Raw genomic sequence first — 20,050 nt, forward strand, 5'->3', positions numbered from 1 at the left:
ACTAATGCATGGACATCCCTAGGTAAGTGTGTGAAGAACAAGAATGCCGCACTGCTCCTAATACAGCATCCTCTGAAAGTCTCTAGTGTGTGTCATGGTGGAGAAGTGGCTTTTCCTCCACTTGGGTGCACAGTTGTGGTGAGGTGTTGATACCTTTAAGATGATGGGCCTCATAGGAAATACATCAGTTTGGAGGGGACCCAGCCACTCAGGACACTGCTCTTTGGGTTCAGGGTTAGAGAACTTGGATTAGTTCCTGAGCTGCTGGGCCCCTCCAGCCTCCACTATCCTGCCAAACAGTGTGAGGCCTTCCTTTCAGGCTCTCACATATAAGGTCAGTTGGCAAAACCCTTTCTGTTATAGAGTCCAATCTGGGGCATTTTGTAACAGCAACATGAAATGGGCTAGATTCCGATTGGAGATACAGAATCAACTAGTAATGGAGGAGTCATCAGAGCCTCCTTAAAGCAAACTCACTAGAAGCCTTCTCTCTTTCACTTCCTTGCTCCCCATCACTATCTCCTCCCCTCCTAATAAGTTGAGGCACATACCCCTGAAAAGATGCAGCCTACCAATCATAAGAATCCTTTTATCAGCAGACACCACCTCTCAGGTGAGAGCTAGCTTGGGTCACAACACTGGGTCCCTGAAGGATATTGTTCCTAACTGTACAGCTGAGCCACTCCTCCAACACCTGCGTGTAAGCAACCCACTGCCTTCCAATCTCTGGGCATTTGAGTAGCTGCTGTTTCTTACGATTCCTGCACAGATGAATTTGTGTGAACCATGGACCTTTTGGTGGGTCAGCACCAGCACTAGCCACACTTCCCATCCATTCCTGTGCATTTTGTTGATGTTCCAAAGCTGCTAAGATCACATGTGTCTGATCATCAGGCAAGGTGTCAGGCTGAGATAATTGCCAAATCCAGATGTGACCTCTTCAGATCACAGCCCTTAGATCCTCTGCCAGGACATGAACTCCTCATCTGAAAATATTTATGCTCCTTCTCTTTGAATGTAGCATTATATATATATTCAGTTTTTCAAACATCAAAAATATGTGTAAACATATTATGTTTGTTTTGTGTATCAAACCCACTGAGTCACAAAGGAGGCAGAGACCAGATGTGTGGCAGACAGCAGCAGGCTGACTGTTTTCTTAGGAAAATGGCCAAGAGACTTTTTAAAATAAAGGATTTACTATGATAATAAAGGTTAACTGCTACCACAGTCCGAAGCAACGGTGCCCAAATGTATCTGCACAGATACAACTCATAGTACAGCCCCAGAGTAGCAGTGATCAGGGACAGCTACTTCACCCAAATAAATCCCTAGGTCTCAACATTTTTTCTCTTTGTGCTGCCATGGTCTGCTCCCAAATTAATGTTAAAATATGTATGCCCTAACTTGTGATTTACAGAATCGGTGACAAATAGTAAAAAGGACAGGCATGCCATAAAGCTTATGGATGGGGTGACGGCAGGCACAATGATGCCTCATAAAGAACGGAGGGGAGTAAACACAGATAGGCTGGCTAGGTGGCTGTGTGCACTGAATCCCTTATAAACATCCCATGGCGCGCCCTGCTGCAAGGCAGCCCCGTCATTAATTAGAACATCCGGCAGACGCTGCAATGTATCCATGCACCCAAGTGGATCTTCATTTTTCACATGCGGGGCCTTACTAATTAAAATCAGCTTTGCAATTAAACGTGGAAAATTGTGTTAAACTTTCAAGCGTGGTTAGGAAAAAATGCAATTATTTTTAGGGTGTTTTATTTCAATGCAAATGAAATTTCTATCTACATGAAGCCAGGGAAAGCAAAGAGGATGGCATAGGGGCTCTCTCTGTTCCTTCTCCCTTTTCTTTCTTCCTTTTTTTTTTTCTGGATTATGGATGCTCCTCTCAGTTGCAAGCTGCAATGCTCCCCTATCTCTCAGCCAGTACCTGGCTGGGTTCCAAAGCTTTTAGTGAGTGCTCTCTGTCAAGGCATGAATAATATCACCCTGAGGCTGTTGGCAGAATCCAAATGAGGCATGCATACATCAGGAAGCCAGCCCTCCACTTTAGCTCCCAAGCAAGCTCCTGTGAAGACAGGCAATTATTCACCCACCGGCTGCCCTGGCAATCACGCTGGTGGGTGGAAAGGTGCGTGAAATGGAAGAGAATTTGAACAAGGAATACGCACAACAAGCCAGAGAGGATCCAGTAATTTCCTAATAAAAAAAAAAAAAGAAGAAAAGCTACCATTTGAAGCTTGTAAATTTAAAAATGTGAGCTGAAAGATTTAGCTTAGTGTTTTCTAAATTGGAGCGGGCTGAAATATAGCTGTTCTCATCTCCTAACTTCAGGGTGCTAGTGAAATGCTCAGAGACTACAAGACTAAGTTACGCTTAACTTCTTAGTTAAGCAGGAACCCATGCTTAACTAATAAGTAATTTTAAAATCTCAGTAAAGAGTTCAGTGTAAACGAAATCGGTTAACTGTCACATCAGTCCAGAAGGCTCATGGAACACACAGGTAGTGAATGTGTCCAGGCTATGAGCCCCTTACTTCCCACCCTTGGGTGTGTGGGAAGCTTTTATAGAAATCATTTATACACAAGCAAATCTAATTCATTTCAAGCATATACACCTAACAATTTGTGTGCAAAGTTAAAATTCCAATTCTTACACAGCATTTAATATCACTCTGTAGTAAATGCTAATAAAATGTCATTATTTTCAATTTTTGTTGGAAAAATTAATAAGATATTAGTGAAAATAAAGTAATAAGTATTTTGAGGATGAAAAATAGATTTCTGTGTAAATTTTTTGACATCTGGCTTTATAGCTCATGTCTTAGGATCAGTTCCTAAAACACTCCAGATGAATGACAAAACCTTTGATGAGGTACCTGGGCCACACTCACACAATTCAGGCTCACACCCACACTCACACAACCCACACTCACAACTATACTTACAGCCCAAGCTCACAACACCTCTCACACAACCTAGGCTTACACTCACACACAACTTACACTCACACCCACACTCATACAACCCACACTCACACTCATACTCACACAACCCAGGCTCACTACCACACTCATACCCACACTTACACCTATACAACCCACACTCACACATCCCAGGCTTATACCCACACTCACACAATCCAGGTTCATAACCACAGTCACACAGCCCAGGCTCACATCCACACACACAACCCACACTTACACCCACACTCACACTACCCACACTCACACCTATCTTCACACAACCCAGACTGGCAGTGGTTTCTTTCACTTGTCAGCAACCCAACCACAGAGAATCAGCCTTCAGTTTGGGGGAGGACACCAGCAATGTGCACAACCAGATCCCACTCCGTGCTTGTCCTCTACTGGGGTCTTCAGAAGTTTATGCAGGACCTTCTACACTTTCAGAGTTGCTCACAGTGAACCACTTGCTAAGATGTTAAACCTTGGGCTTTCACCTGCTCGGTAAGGTCAGGAGGAAGCCACATAGCAACTTGCTGAACGTCATGCCTGTGACTTACAGATGTTTTATTTCTCTCACCAAAATATAACTGTTGGCATGCAAGAAAGCCCTAGTCTTTGGCACTTTAAATGTCCACGGGTCCTATAAGCCCACTTTGGCATGTGGGTAGAGAGTGCAGTGGCAGCCAGGCTTTGGGACCTAAGATGACCCTTCAGGAACTCAGAAAGACTGAGAGTTACTGGATGTATCTGAAAATTGAAGTTCCAATTAGACTGTACGTTTGAGGTTCTCAGTTGTCTCTGACATCCTATTAGCACAAGGTAGGAAGCCATAGACTAGCAGATGATCAGTAGATGGCTGCACACACAGAGCCACACACAGTGTGAAAATGTCAGTGGCAAAAGGAGGCCATCTTCACTGTGTACAGAAGAGACCAGAGGGTTCAGAATGTAGGAACTGTCTCCAATCCTCAGGGTACACTTTGTCAGCTCCCATCCTTGCATGCATGTCTTTGTCATATTCACAGCTAGTGACATGAAATCACATATGGGACCAAGGGCAGACTCATGTCCACAGACTATTGACAGTTCTGAAGGTCACTGTGTGTCCTGTCTGTTGTTCTGAGAAGCCAAACCCAGATTAGCTGATGGGGCACCAAAATGTCAGCTGAGCTTGGATCCCTGCTGTCAGCAATCCATTCAGATGTACTCGGTGCTTGGTGCCAAGAGGGTGTCACTCAGAGGGAGTGATGCAATGCTTCTGCCAGGAACCTGGGAGTCTAGCACTCATCTTTCTCATTTTTGCCCTGGCTGCCAGGAGACTCATACTGAATTTAGTCCTGTATGGACCATGACATAGCCTGCATTTCTCTGCTTCAATTTCCTTTATATGTTGTACTCGCTTAACTTTCAACTTACCATTTAATTGTACAGTTGGACCTAGGTTTACCAGAGACCATGGTTTATTACAAGCTATTAACACAAACAAATACCTACAAGCAGTTTGTCTTTTGTTAAGACAAAATACAGGGGTTGATGTAAAACATCCCCAAATGCATATTACGGCCCTACTCTGGCCCTAATATTTAAATCCAAATCTTAAATTGTGAATCACTTTCAACTTACTGTCTCCTTGCCCAGGTTTTATCTAGTGCTTGGTACAGCGTTCCTCATTTCTCTGAAATCTGTGCCTGTCTCCATCACCCAGGACACCCAACCTTCCCGTCTTCTTTTACAGAGTTAGCACCCACAAGGAGACTGACCAGCATGCAGAGCCTCATCCTTTGTGCCTAAGTGCAGAGACAGCAAACTAAAAGGGTGAGAAAATATTGATTTTCTTAGTTTTCTTAATAAAAAACCAAGGAATATAGAATAGGCACCATTTTACCATGGGTCCCCCCCACATACTGATTTTTTTCTTTATAACATGGACTGCCCACATCTGCCTCTAGTTACTTCATGCATGTTCAAAGAGACATTTCAACATATTAAAATAACACCATGGACTGGGGGGACATAGAAGCTAAGTGAAAATTGCAGCCTTGAGGAGAACACATTCGACAAGAAATACATTGCTAAAAGGATAAAAAGAGCAAGTAATTTTATCCATACCAGGCTGTGGCTCCCATGTCTTTCTACCCCTAAGACAAGCCCCATGTCTAAGTCACATCAGACATCCTTCACAGTTACTACTACTGCCCCGGTGGACTGCGTGCAGGTACAGCAAGAATGGACAGGTCTCAGGAAAGGAAAATACTGCAGCCAGAAGTTACTTTCAAACTATAAAAATCAAAGCCAGACACAATCAAATCTTCTAATCCTGACATACCAGCAGCCCCAAGATGTTAAAATGCTTTATCTCGTGGTTTGCTTAGCAGGTATCACCAGTGGCCTGAGGACCCTGGAGGTCACAGCCAACTAGATCACTCCTGACCTGCAGCCTCAGATCATCAGTGGCACAGGGAAAACCAGAATCCAGGTCTCCAGACTGGAGCCATTGGTTTCCAACCATACCACATTGCTTGTGTACTCTTTGGTGAACACTTCAATTCAAACAGGAGGGAATGAGTCAGGATAAAATGGTACCAGCATTTTTATGTGCCCAGGCTTCTGGGGAACTTTCCTAGCTGGCATGGTTCTGTGTCTTTCCTCACAGTCCACCTGAGTGCTTCATGCCAGGATCAGCTTTGAAATGGACTGAGGCTAAACTGCCTTCAGATCTCCCTCAGGAACCACGTGTAAGCAGAATACATAAGAAGTGAATATACATCATTCATGGCCACATCAACCCACACCTTCCAGGAATTCACCTAAGTGAAGGATCTGAATGTGTAATAGAGATAGGAGAAGAGAGTGGTAATCTCACTGACTTGATCAGTGCTCACTGTGAACATGCCTTGAAATACCACAATACAACCCCATACGTACAGCAATTATTTGTTCACAGCATAAAAGCCAACTGAATGTTTGTAATTATTCTTCTAAATTTCTTTCTTTTTTTCTTTGCAAAACTGTGGGTATGAAATGATATCCAGTTAAAATTTGTTAACCAAATTTAATAATTTATTTTCATAACTGTGAGAAAGCCTAACTATCGGCTAATGAAGAGATGATTAGGAGAAAATAGACGCTGCTCAGAGTTTGCCAACTATTTTTCTGTTGAGCACATAATGCTGTCTTTAAGCACACAGACTTAAGACCTTACATGTCTCCATGTAGCAAAATTTATGTTTTAGTTACCAGTCTCATTACCTGATTCAGCAATTTACAATTTTATATGGTATGAATAATGATGTAACACATTAAACTTAGTAATTTAAAACAAAAAAGAATTCCTAGAGAAAAGTGGCCCATGTCTCCTTTGGTATGTCATGGGGAAACCAGACAGCCATCTCGTGATGGATGCTCATTAAGCAATCCCCTGTGCCCTTCTGTGCAATCATGGGGATCTGGGGAATGATTCATGAATTTTCCTTTGATTTTACAAAGTGACAATCAAAATAATAGCTTGATTTTACCCACAAATTACTGTTTCATTGGAGAGAAAATGGAGAATGAGGACAAATGAGAGGTCACCCTGAGTACCCCTAGCAGCACCCGACTCAAATGATGTCAGTCTGGCCACGGAAAGTTGGTAGCACAGGATGGCTTTAGTCCTCTTGACTTGACTTGGGAAAAATAAGTGAGAACAATATCATTACAACTGGCAAGCATTCCTCACCTATCATGTCTGGGACCTTCATACAGCAGGACCCACCTGTGTTTCCTGTTAGAGCAGATGGGAAGACAAAACATGGGTATGGCAGCTGGCCAGTGGTGTGTATAAAGGGCTCTGGCCCTGGTGCATTTTCAACTGTCTTCCTTCCTGATGTTCTCTCCACACCCCCTCATCATCAGGGATGTGAAATCTTGTACTTGTGAGAGTAACAAGACCACCTGTCTCCAGGACGCTGGGTGTGATCTGTCCTTACTTTGGCCCATGTCTGAGCATTCCCTGCAGTTGTCTGGGTATCACCTCAGTCTGTGTTTCCCAGCACAAGATCTCCTAGATGATGGGACCAAAGTTACTTCATAAAACTCAACAGGTCTTGTGTTACTTTATCTTCTGAGGTTCAGTGTCCTCAGCTAGTAGAAGAAGAAATGAGGAGAGAGGGAAGAAGCCCCAAGCTCTCCACATGCTGAGCATGGGCTCACAGACGAGAATGGGAGGCTCATCATGATTTGTGCCAATTTATACACTGTTGTCAACATTGTGACAGAGTGTCTTATGCTTTGAGAACTATATGGGAGATGGAAGGACATGGAGAAGTGAGAGAAAAGAAGACAAGGGTGGCATGCATTATATCCCCAAACATCTACCCACATGTCTTCACTTGGATTAGGTCTCTAAACAAGCCATCTTAGACAGCACATTGTGAAAAAGGCAGGCATTACCTTCTATGTCGTGCATATTTGCCACTGACGTGACCACTGCCATCGCAGCCCGGAGTGGGACAGCTGCAATAAATAGGAAAGAGCTGATTATATAGTTGCATGGGCTTCTGTGGGCACTGACGGTGGTAGGCCGGCCTCTCAGAGAGGTGGGGTGAAGGGAGGGAGAGGGAGGGAGGGAGGGAGGGAGGTTGGGAGGGAGGGAGGGAAGGAGGGAGGGCAGAGGAGAAACAGCACTGACCAAGGGAGGAGATACAGGGAGCTTTTTATCTGCAGTTTCAGGGGAATTAATTTTATCACTATAGCAGGCTATGCGCAAGCTGCCAATCAGTCCGTAAGTACAGCACACCCATTCAGAGGCATGAGTTTTCTAAACTGCTGCTGGGAACACCTTTCCCCCACAAAGCACTTACCTGAACAGCTCTTGTATGGCTGGCTCCACAGGAACTGCAGAAAGATGGAAAACATAAAAATTTATCATGTGTCATAGGTACTCTTCTCCCATGGAAAATTACCAAAAGGGTGGTGTTATTGGGGGGTCAGAGTGGACTGCCGTGGCAGTCCCCAGCCAGCCTCAGAGACACGGTAAAGTGCAGACTTACCTCGAACACCTTTGGATCGTGTGCGATGGCGCTTTTCCTCAGCGTCCACGTCCATCTGGGAATAGATTTTCAGGTGGTCAGTGCCCTTGTCCTGTGAATGCACACCAGCTGTACCCAGCACTCCTGACTATCCCTGGTACTATAGTCCTAGGCCCTTAATCCTGTGTAGTTCTATAAAGGAAGGCCTCCATGGGGCAGCATGGGTAAGCAAGGGCTAAACAGTCTTAAATGTGTTCATTTAGGAATGAAAATCAAACCTGGGTCTAGTAATCACTAGACCTCTGCACTCTCCAGCCACAAACTTGGATGGCTTTCCAGAAATCCAACTCTCCTCTTGAGGATGTGATTAGGACACCTTTGGTTGTCTGTATTATATTTTGTACCAAGAACATAATAGACACCCACTATGTTTACAAGAAGACAAAAAGTATCTAGATGTTCCTTGTAACTAACTGGGTTAATATGACAAAGAACTTATAGAAAAGAGAGGTGAGCAGAATGTCTCTCATACCATTGGAAGTTTCATTTCTGTGTTATTCAATCTAAAGCATCCAGGTTCTTTGTAGGTACACAGATCTTTGCCTGTGGCAGAGGACATACTACATACATGATATTTGACATGGAAAGGAAGCCCCCAAAGGCATTCTGCTAGCCTTTCTCCTCTCAGATAAACACTTTGTCATGTTAAGTATCCAAGTTCTACTTCATTAGAACCTTGTACCAATCTTGTAAGGAAATATTTTATGTTTCTTTCATCTATGGAAAAACCCTACAGTTCTGAACTCATGGATGGGAAAGTCACGTATGCTGTAAATGTCCCCTTTAAATCATAGGGATGAGCAACCATGAGGTGAATATTTACTAATATCTTATTTACCAAATATTTCCACAATATATTAATTTATTGGATATGAATATAAGTTCATTCAATAGGTATATATGTAGTTCTAGTCAATATAACAGAGGGGCTGATAAGAGCCTGGCAGTGATGTTAAGACACAAACAGTAAAAACATTTCTCAGATTACTTATTAGTTTTTTAACTCCAACAGTGATTTCTTTGCCATGTCTGGTATGGATGGCAGCATTCCTGGGCAGAAGATATGGGACATTATGGCATTTTCCATGCCTTGAACATTGTACCATATATCAAAGCCACTTACTCCTTGGAAAGAGACATATTAGAGTAAAGCACAGAACAGATGTGCATTGCCTTGCTAGAGATATACCTTAGAGGGTGGACCTGCCCTTTGCCCAAGCTTGGAGTGTCTGCACTTACTCTCCACGGATACAATGTGACCAGTGGCACCAGGGCACATCATAAAATAAGGAATATAAGCTCATTCCATGAATTTAGTATCTATTCATGTGACCTGTCTGCTTCAGATACAGTGCTGCACCTGATTTAGTATATGAAGGATAGCTTCAGAAAAGGAAGAGCTCATGGGAAGTGCATGCTCGTGGAATGTTATGGTGCTTGAGAATTATGTGTCCATGTATGGAAAGAGACTGCAACTTATCCCTGAACAAAGATATTTGAAGTCCTGTATGGATGGATAGATAGGTGGGTAGATGGATGGATGGACGGATGGTTGGATGGATGGATGGACGGATGGGTGGGCAGGTGGATAGGTGGATGGATGGATGGATGGATGGATGGATGGATGGATGGATGGGCGGGCAGGCAGATGGATGGATGGATGGATGGACGGAGCCATTTCCTGAGAAACTGCAGGCCTATAAGTAACAGAGGATGGGCAGTGTACTGAAAGGAACATCTCATGGATCAAAGAGGAATAATAGCACTCAAAGGGAACACTGTGAGGCCAGTGGTGACCAGGAGGGGCACAGTGGGCAGAGCATACAGAGGCCATGTTAGCATGAGTGGGGTGAATTATAGAAATATTATGGAAAAAGGAGTGACTTAGCTGCATTCTGAAAGATGGAAGAGGACTGGGCTAAGAGGACTCACGTGGTTTCCTACACAGGCCACCTAGGATGCGGCCCAACCAACCTTGTGGGCTGATCCTTTGTTCCTGGAACATGAATGTCTTGAGGAGAAGACATGGATGCAATAAATGCACCTCAGAGACTGTTGGGGTGTTTCATATGATACAGGAGTTTCTTGGGCATCTTTTGGGCCTCATACTACCAAAGCCTCTGTCCAGTTGGCCTAAGCATTAAGCTTCTGAATGCTGTCTTAGTATGGGGGCTGCAGTTTAAACAGTCCTTAAAGGGACAGACCCACAGAGGCTCAGAAATTGCTATTCAACATGAGATTTTTCAAAATAAAGCAAAATTTTAGCAAAGCTGTACAGGACAATGAGGCAAGTGAGTAAGGCCTGTGGTGAAGGAACACTTCCTGTTCCGTAGAAGCAGTGCTAAGACCCCGTAAAGTTGTCCAGGGGAAGAAGGACATTTAAAGTCCTTTTCTTTAAGGAACTTAAAATTGAATTAAAAGTGTTAGGGTAAATTGAGCTGAGCAATACTCTCACCCAGGGATAGAAAAAACTGTGGGGAGGGGTAGAGGGACTGATGTTGGAGCTGAACATTGAATTAATCAGATGTTTCAGGTTAAAATGGAATGGGAGAAATATATTCCAGGCAAAGGAAGGGCTATCATCCACAGGGTCTGTACCTGATTTCAGAAGGGAACAGCTGTCATTTTGTCACATTTATTCAGAATCTGGTGAGTAAACCTGTGTTTATGATGCTCCTGGCTTTAGTTCAAGGTATGCTCTTCTCTGTGGGCATGGGATGGGAACAGTGGCTTCCTCAGCTAATGGTTCAGGTGGCCTAATAAGAACTACTTTATTTTTTTGCATTCAAATGCATAAGCCTTTTATTATTATTATTATTGACAAGGTATATATATTACATATATATGTGTGTATATATATATATTCATTCGTGACTGGCTTGGTACTCACTATTTAGACCAGACTTTCTCCACATACTGTGATTAAAAGCATGTATTACCATGCCTGCCCCTTTCTGTATTTTTATTTGTTTTGCACATATAGGTCAGTTCTGCCTTTGGAAATAGACAGCCATTTTCCCACTAATTGCTTGTTATGTAACCACACTACTCCAGCCACACAGAAAGGCTTCTCTTGCTCTGTGCTAAATTCCTGTCACAGGCTCTACTTTTCCTGTCTTCCCCTCTGGTCCTGTTGGTTTATCTAGCACTAACTCTGTTGGATGACAGTGTTTCTCAAATGTGTTTTATTTTCTATCAAACAATGTTTCTTGCAATGATGATTGAGTGATAGATATATTTTTAAAATATCTAACCCAGCATTCCACATACAGACAACACTAAATAAATTCTGAGAGTCTCTCTTTCTTTCCTTTTGGCTGAGAAAATCACAGGATGAAACATTTCAAATTCGTTTGTATTCTACCCTTACAGATGTTCAGCAAATGCCAATAGTGCGGTTTGGTTTCAGCATAACACATATACTGTGCAGTGGCATTTTCTAATGTCACACCTGATAGCGTGTGGTTACAGGCCAGGCACTCCTGCAGGCTCCCTGCACACCTGCCATCTTGGAAAGATGACTGGTTTTCTTCTGGTAACCCCTCTACTAGACACCATCAGTGGCAACCAGAGTCTGGACTGTTCACGACTCAGGGGCTCTTAGCTCAAGAGCTACAGGAGCTTCCTTAGCTGTACCAAGGACGACTCCTTGATGTTTCCCATATCCCATCTATGCCCTGCAACTGGAAATGCTAATCCCACTCATTGCCTGGGTCACTGAAGTCCCCATCAGCAATTTACATTAGGAAATCCACACTCAAAGGACTACTTTAGCATCCATCTTTTTTTTTCCTTAAGCCTATTTATTTTCAAACTAATGATAGATTTTTTTTCTAAAGAAATTTAAGTGGTTTTATACATAAAGAAGTCTTGAGTTTAACGAATTGGTTTTATGCCAACAGAAGCTCTCAGGAATGATGTATTGAAGAGAGAACACGTGACTTGTTTTATAGCATGTAAACTTTACATTTGGAATCAGGATTTATCTTACTACTTTGATCTTATTTCTCCTGATAAAAGACACTTTCCTCAGGTTCGGCCTCAGTGAAGAGAATGTAATATTTTAAAGTATTGTGTTCTCAAGGAGTCTGTGGAGTCCGTGGGATCCCTTGGAGCCTGTTTTCCTTGCCAAGCACCAGCAGGGCACAACCATGGGCCAAGAAGTAGCTACATTTTGGGCACTGGGATTGTTGGGGCCAAGCTATCTCTGTCTCCACACTGTGGATCTTCTTTGCCCTCCATGGTCCTCCTTGTAGGACAGGGACCAGAGGAGGTCCTGAATTGCAGGTTAGATATAGGTACCTTTCAACTAGACCCCAGAACTTGAGCTGGTTCTTAACCCTGCCTTATCACCCTTTAGTTATTCAGGAAGCAGTTAACCATTGTACCAATCAGCTGATCCTGTCTTCAGTTCTTGCTATTCAAATCTGTTTCACTGCTGGTTCCCCACACTGAGAGGGAAGATTGGAGGAAGGGCAGAGGCCAAATTATATGGAAGACATGATGAGGAAGAAGCAGAAACTCTGGAGAGAAGAGGTGTGAGGATGCAACTATGTGTGGGTTGGTGTGCCCCACTAGCACCTGTTCTGAGAGTCACTGTCTCCTAGGTAACAGACACATCATGTTTACAGCTCCACAACAGAACATGTGCCCATACTCAGCTCAGGCTCACACAAATTTGGATCATGAAAACCCATCTGTGAAGGTCAACAAAAATGAGAAATCATATACTCTGGTCATTCCTGCGAAGCATTAAGGTAGAGTGCTATGGCAATTTAAAGTAACTTTCCGAAGTATGACAACACCTTTATTTAGAGAATTTAATGTGGTGTAAGCACACTGGTCTTTAGGATCTAGATCTGATATTCATGTGAAATAAGGGAGGGCATAATTTTCAAGAGGTTGCAGAAAAATTAGGAAAGATAAATAGGCTTCTTGTTCACAGCACCAGTAAATGTGAAATTACTCAATTTGTCTAATCTTAGTATCATCACATAGAAGTAAAATATTAGGTGGATAAGACAGAGAAAAAAAATCCCTCCATATTTCTATCTGTTTTCCCAGCAGCTATGTACATTTACGGGCCAGTGCTCATGTCTGAGACGCTGCTGACTAAGCCCTGAGCAAAGAGCATACTCCGAGATGATTCCTAACTTTCTCTTGGTCACCACTGGCCAGAGCTGAGTGGTGGCATCCCCGTGGAATAGTGTGCACTGTCCAGTGCTGTGCTCACTGCCCTGAGCTTCTGGTCTTTCCTTATGCCTTACTGATGGCACCTGTTTTCCACACTGTGGAGTTCAACTTTCTTGCTCCCAATGTGGTCTGAGCTGGATCACAGGACAGTCCAGCAACCATGACTTCTGTGCTCTGATTCTGGGGAAGCCTAGAGTGCTACCACAGGTCTCCTTCATCCCTGAGAGTAACTGTTCTCAAGAACAGCAGCTGGCTGAATCTCAGAACCTTGGAGAAGCCAGACCTAACCTACGTATAGGACTTGCGTGACTTCCACAGGATGACATTCCTACCAGGTCTTAACCCAGGATGCTGTCAGCTTGGATACTGCTGTGGACTCAAAGGTAGGATGGAGGCTATTCTTGTAAAGTAATGGCTCAGAGAATGCCATCTTCTCTAGAAGCCACCCATGCCTCCAGTGTCTAAGCTCTCTTTCCCAGTGTTAATCACTCACTTGCTCTTTATCCATCTTCTTGGAATAGATTTAACCTCTCTCTAAACAAGTTTCCCAACACTGCACTGCCTTCTGAGGTCATCTGAATATTCTCACTAGTCAACCACATCTTCAGATCAGAGACATCATGCTTTCTGCATCTCTCGACCTACTGGAGAGGTACAAGGAAAAGGGACCAGCCCAGCCCTGTGAGGGTAAATCAGCAACTGCCCCACCTTTCCCAGAGAAGTTTCTTCACCTAGATGACATAGGTGCTGGGCTCCAGAACATGATGAATGTGACCCAGCCTTTCCTTTACATGCTTACTGATTGTGAGCTGACTTCCAGGCAACTGGCTATATTTAACTTGTGCTAACCCACAACCCCACGCAGGCTGGAGCAGGAGGGTAGCTCTGCTGTGCATGTCTGTTCCTCATTGCTTAGAGGCATCTGACTTGCCCCCTAACTTCTAATGGTAGAGAGCTGGGTTGTTTTATTTTATAGGTTTGATTACTTCTACTGCAGGAAGTAAGTCACAATAAATATGCACATCTTTATGCACATTTTAAAGAGTTTTCTAAAAAGATAATGTCAGTTTATCTTAAAATATGTAACAACAAAAATTCTATTGTACTTTTAAGTCAAGTATGAACACTCCTATTTCTAGAAACATTCCCCATGGCCTCTTTTCCTTTCCGCCAGTGAGACAAAATCTAGGGTTGCTTGGCCCTACTTCTTCAACTACCAAGGCAGAAACAATATTCAATGGGCTACCTGATCTTTGTCCTTTGTTTTCCTTTGAAAAACAAATTTTGAGACGTTTTCAAAGTCTGAATTTTCACACTCAGTTCCATAATCACATGCTGATCCAGGATTCTCTTAGGTGGTAGCTGTCCATGCTCAGCATTTTGTATCTTGAATTCCCCCTAATTAATTTTAATTATCAGGGTAAAAATATTAAACTTCAAGATTCATATGTGTTTTGATATAGAAGACTATAGCTCAAACCTTTCATTTATATATGTGAAATTACACCAGCAAATCTTTAGTTTGCAATTTTTTTAGAGTCGACCCCCTAAATTATTTATGTAGCTTTTAGGGGAAAGAAAATACTAAAGAATTTAGAGACACTGTAGAAGCTCCTGCCTATGGGTGACAGGACCTGTGACCTGTGACATATATTAGCATTCAAGGGCAAGAAACAGAAGACCCCTCAGAAAACTGTTTGCGATGAACTGCTTCAGATTATAAAATGAACAGCTATGGGAAAGGGAAGAAGTAGCTTAGAGTATACACAGTGCAGCTTAGGGAGCCCCCCACCTTGTGGTTCTGCTGCCTTCTGGGCCTTAGTGTCAGCATTGCACCATCTACTGAGTAAGAGCCAAACTTTCCTGTAAGCTTGAAGTGAGGGTCAGGTGTGAATGCTCTTAACAGGTGAGGAAGGACTTGGAAGGGCTTCACGAACTGTGAAATACCTAGTATACACTACCGATGAGCAGTCAGTTCTGTATCCCAGGGATGGTGTCTGTACCATGGGGTTGCCATCAGTTAATGGAACCTGATTGTCACTAAGCTGTCCCTGTTGAAATCAGTCCCTGTGTCAGGTGTGCCCTGCCCACGACAAAAGCACTCCTCCATCTGGGGATGCCTCACTGCAGGGAGCTTTCCGTGATGGAGCTGATACAAATGCATCAACAAAGTCTCCCCTGAGAACAGGAAAATAACCCAACAAAACCTGAACAGAAGACAGGAGGGAAGAAAGGTCTAGAAAAGGAAAAGCAATAGACACTCAATGTGACAGTAAGATTCTGTGGAGTAGACTGATGACATGTGCCAGCGGGACACTGTGGAATTGTGTTGTGTGGGATTGGAGAGCAGAGTTTCTGAACAGGGGTGATGAATGGGATCTAGTTCTTGCCCTCTTTCCTCCCTGCCTGACATGCCATGACATTCAGGATGTGAGAGTTAGGTTCCTAATGAAGGCCCAGGAGGTAAAACTTGCCCAGGCCCTGAAGTGTGCTGACTGTGAGAGGGGCAGGCAGGCCACAACAGGCACAAACTAGAAAAGAGATCCTGGAGGGTGGCTGAAGCATCATTTCCACCCTCCTCCCTGCCCCCCCCACCCCGCCCCCTTCCTTTTTAACTTCCAGGACTTTATCACTCTCCATCCAAGAGGAACAAGGGTCGGACATGAAGGAAAAGGTGAGGACTAGACTGAGGGCTTCACAGAGGATAGTAGAGCTGCAGCAGGGACAACACAATGGAGACCCAGGAGACCTGGAGTTAAGGAGGTCTATCAAGGTTAAGGGTATTAACACTTGGGGAGGCCATGTAAGGATGAAGGAGATCAAGAGCCGCCAAGATAGAGGGTCAGGTGCCCAGGCTGAACACCCGAGGACATTATTATACATCACTGATGTGATCTGGAACAGAGAGGGCTACTCACAGTTCTGCACACTAATGGTCCCTACTCAGTGTGGAGGCAGCGCGGATGCACATCCTAGGGGAGATAGATGGCCCTTACCTTGTAGGAAGCCTTCTCTCCTGAGGACGGAGACAGGGTGACTCCGTGGGCAGGATGCAGGCCCAGAGCCAGCTCTCTCTAGGCTTTCCCTGGTCCTCCCCAGCTTGTAACTGTGGCCAAGTCACTTAATTTCTCTGTGCCTCCATTTCTCCATCTGTAAAAAAAGGAAAAGCATTAAGCACCTAAGGATTTCACAAACATATTAGGAGATAATGTAAATGGGTGTCCTCCATGACTGACCATATTTTTCCTCTTCCAGGGACCAGAATACCCATGGGTTAGCCACATGTTCATGCATTCAAGCCATTCTTCTTGCTGGTGGCAGGGCCTCCACCCCCCCACCCCCCCACTCACAACCACCCCCACCCCCCACCCCCCCAACCCGTTTAGGCTGACACATTCAGGAAACCATCAATGCCCCTACTTCCTACTTCCTAAGTCTGGGACAGAATCTATCTTCACAACAGCCTTGGGGGTGAGTTCCACACTAGGATTCATGTAAGCCTCATTTACTTGTGACTTCCTCAAGGACTTTAGAGATTGTTGATCTGAGCCTAAGCTAGTGAGGTGGCACTTGCTGCTGATTGATGATCTGATTCAATCCCTGGGACCTACATGGTAGAAGGGCAGAACTGACTTCTGCCTGCTGTCCTCTGACCTGCATAGACATGTGTCATGTATGCCCACTAGAGAAGGAAGGAAGGATGGACAGAAGGAAGGTAGGTAGGGAGGTAGGGAGGGAGGTAGGGAGGGAGGGAGGAAGGAAGGAAGGAAGGAAGGAAGGAAGGAAGGAAGGAAGGAAGGAACAAACGAACAAACTAATGAACCAGGCAGTCTCCTGGGAGGTACATACCTCCGTCTGGGGTTAGGACACTTTAAGGAACATTTTGATATCCTTTGTGTCCTCTAAACTTTATACTAATTTCATAAATGAACAAAAAAAAAAACCACCTGACACTCAGAGAAGGTAACCCATCTGTCCAAATCTCCCCAGCTAGTGGGGACAGGCACCTGAAACCTAAGGCTCCCATCAACATGGCCAGCTCTCATACTCTCAGAAGAGTGGAAAAGCAGAGGTCTGGGGTAGGGAGGCAGAGGTTTCTGTATTCCCAGGGGAGCCCTAGTGGCTGTCACTGATGTCCCCTCACTCTTCTGGGATATTCATTGTTGCATTTTTCTCCAGCAGTTTAGTGCCACTGCTGTCCAGTTCCCTGGGACTGGAACCTCTGGGTTATCTTAAACCTTAACAGGTCAAGTGATGAAGAAAGGCTTCTCTCCTGAGGATGGTGAGCTAACTCTGTGGGCAGATGACTAGAGATGCTTTCGAAACTTATAAATGTCTGTATTTTAGTCCTCAGCTTGACATAGTACACCTGCACCCAAAGTATAAACTCACCTTTATTGGGAATTCTCTGGTAAACAACAGCAAACTCAGTGGGTGAGGCAATAAGACACACAAAGATCATTGGCCCAAGGTCTCAACATCCTTGCTTTGGGTCTGGAAATCAGCATTCCTCCAATTACACTGGACACAGGATCTGGGGTGTAGAGCCTTCCCTTATAAACCTCATTCTCTAAGAGTAATTTCATCTACCAGACAGCAAATGAATGTTTGTGCACTACTGTCTCCCTCCAGAACCTAATCACACTGGACACAGATTTGAAACAGAGGATGGAGAAAGAAGAAAGAAAAGGAAAGTCAGAAAAACCCCACCCTGTTCCCATTGACTAGAGGAGGAGGTATCTAGTTCAAATTGGGGTTATAATGCTGTGACTCAACCAACCAGTAAAATACTGAATAGTTAAATGATCAAGTTCAGACAGAATCGGGTTTTTATATACCTTCACTTATTATTTCATGGTCTATGTGTATTGTTTCATAAGCACAAACTTCCTTGAGTTTTCAATTGCTAAATTAAATAATACACCAAAAGCATCCAGCTTATTACTGAGTGTTCAATGAATGGTAGAACCTCTGCACACTTTTTTAGAGTGTAAGCATCTCTGATTCTCTGGCATTCATGTACAAGTGTGACAATACGAATAAGCAGAAAGCCCTTCCTACCAGACTCCTGCCCTTGGGTCTAGAAGGGATGCTTCTAGTGATGAGCAAGAGAGAGCTCACTGGGACTGTCTCCTTGGTCTTCCAAAGGACCCTAGCAGCTCAGTATAACAAGATAGATAACATATTGCCACACACATCCATAGTCAAATTTAAAGGAACAGAGATTAAGACTAACATAGTCATTGTCTTAAAATATGCAGAAAAATAATTTGGGGTATAAAGAAAAAATAGGAAGTATGAAAGAGGAGAAAGGGGAAATCTTGAGTCAGTAGAAAATTTATGGTCAACACTAAACAGTCAATAAATGATTAAATCAATAAACAACAACAAGATAAAAAGGAAAACAAGTTAATACATTGATGGTAGCTCAATTATAACATAACACTGCCTTTTAGATTCTTCTGAAAAAAAATAAGTATTTTTATGAAACCAACTAACATTCAACTGAACGTTAGAACATCAAGAAACACACATGCTGATAGCTCATAATGTTTAAAATTAAACAATTAAATCATGTATTAATGAGTGACAAGCAAACCAATTGTGGTACAGCTCATTTTTGGCAGAAATGAAATTGGATCTGAGATTTTTGCTTGTTAAACTTGTCACATAAAGCATACTCATTTGTGGGTTTTTATTTTGTTAACAAGCTATGTGAGATGACGCTTCAGAGGCACAGAAGAATCGGCAATGACATTGAGACACAGTAAGCTCCTGCCTGCAGGCTGCTAAGCTGACTCAGAATGGTACATTGGTGAAGGCAGCCGATGGTACCCCAGGGGCAACATCAGGGACAGCAGAGCCCCTGTAGCCACAGTGGGGGATGGGGTGGGGTGGGAGGAGCCCTGCCTTGTGTGGCCAGATCAGAGCCTCCTCTTTCTTGGTTCTTAGTCCATTTTTAAAAATAGTAAGTCAGTGGCAGGAATACCCCCTGGGAAATAAATTTCAGGAAAATGAGGTCTCACACCTAATTTATTTCTGTTTATTTGCTTTCGGGAGCCCTTGCTTTCCTGCGTGTCTGGACAGGGTTCTTGGTTCCCTGGGGCTGGGCAGGTCTTGCCACAGCCAGCATCATACCCTATCTGAAGGACTCAACAGTCCCTTCTTGGTCACCCTGCCAGGGTAGCTGGTGGTTCCCTAAAGCAGAAGACCATCCTGGGTGAATCCAAGGCTCTGTGTCCAGGTGTCTCTTTCCTGGATTTCTTTTCTCTTTGAGGAGACGCTCTGCATCTCTTCTGAATGAGGATCCTAGTGATTGTCCAAGGTCCTGCATATTGGAAATGCCTCTTCTTCTCTCATCAATGACAGTCTTAGTGTGACAATGATTTGCTCAAGAAGGTGAAGGTGTGGCTTTGTTCTGGCAGCTGTTGCTGGGGCCAGTCTGGTTTCTGGGTACTCAGAAGCCTAAGCTTTCCTGTAGCTGAAGGACCCGATTCTCGCTCTCTTCTGGCCCCCTGGAATGTGTGTGTGACTCTCACCTTTTGCACTGATGTTCAGCCTCAGCACACTATGAAATCTGCAGGAACCCTCTCTCATGCAGGATTTGAGTCCTGGTCACCTGGGAAGCACTGGCCTGGGACACGGGGCCTGCCATTAAAGTACATCCTGCATGAATTTGTACTGGCCTCTGTCACCAAACCTGCCCTCCTTTTCTACTGCAACCCACTCATGTCCTCCTGTCTCTGTGCCCTTTCTCTTTCTAGGTAGACAGCACAATATTGTGTGATGGTGTGGCAGTTTGCTTA

At 43.9% G+C, this 20,050-nt stretch overlaps 1 protein-coding gene across 22 annotated transcripts in view; it reads right to left on the bottom strand.

The window, feature by feature from the left end:
• The window catches only part of Myt1l (myelin transcription factor 1 like), a 403,345-nt gene that overhangs the window by 133,136 nt on the left and 250,159 nt on the right, over positions 1 to 20,050 (bottom strand). For all 22 annotated transcript variants that reach the window (XM_052745749.1, XM_052745740.1, XM_052745742.1 and 19 more), the window contains 4 exons: positions 16,241 to 16,394; positions 8,013 to 8,067; positions 7,824 to 7,857; positions 7,414 to 7,476 (listed from right to left, as the gene is read on the bottom strand). In XM_052745749.1, coding sequence (XP_052601709.1) covers positions 7,414 to 7,476; positions 7,824 to 7,857; positions 8,013 to 8,067 — 152 coding nt within the window. In that variant the 5' untranslated portion in view covers positions 16,241 to 16,394. The remainder of the gene's footprint in view (positions 1 to 7,413; positions 7,477 to 7,823; positions 7,858 to 8,012; positions 8,068 to 16,240; positions 16,395 to 20,050) is intronic.

Source organism: Peromyscus californicus, unplaced genomic scaffold (assembly GCF_007827085.1).
Source record: "Peromyscus californicus insignis strain IS unplaced genomic scaffold, ASM782708v3 Scaffold_1__1_contigs__length_55948999, whole genome shotgun sequence".
NCBI classification, from domain to species: Eukaryota; Metazoa; Chordata; class Mammalia; order Rodentia; family Cricetidae; genus Peromyscus; species Peromyscus californicus.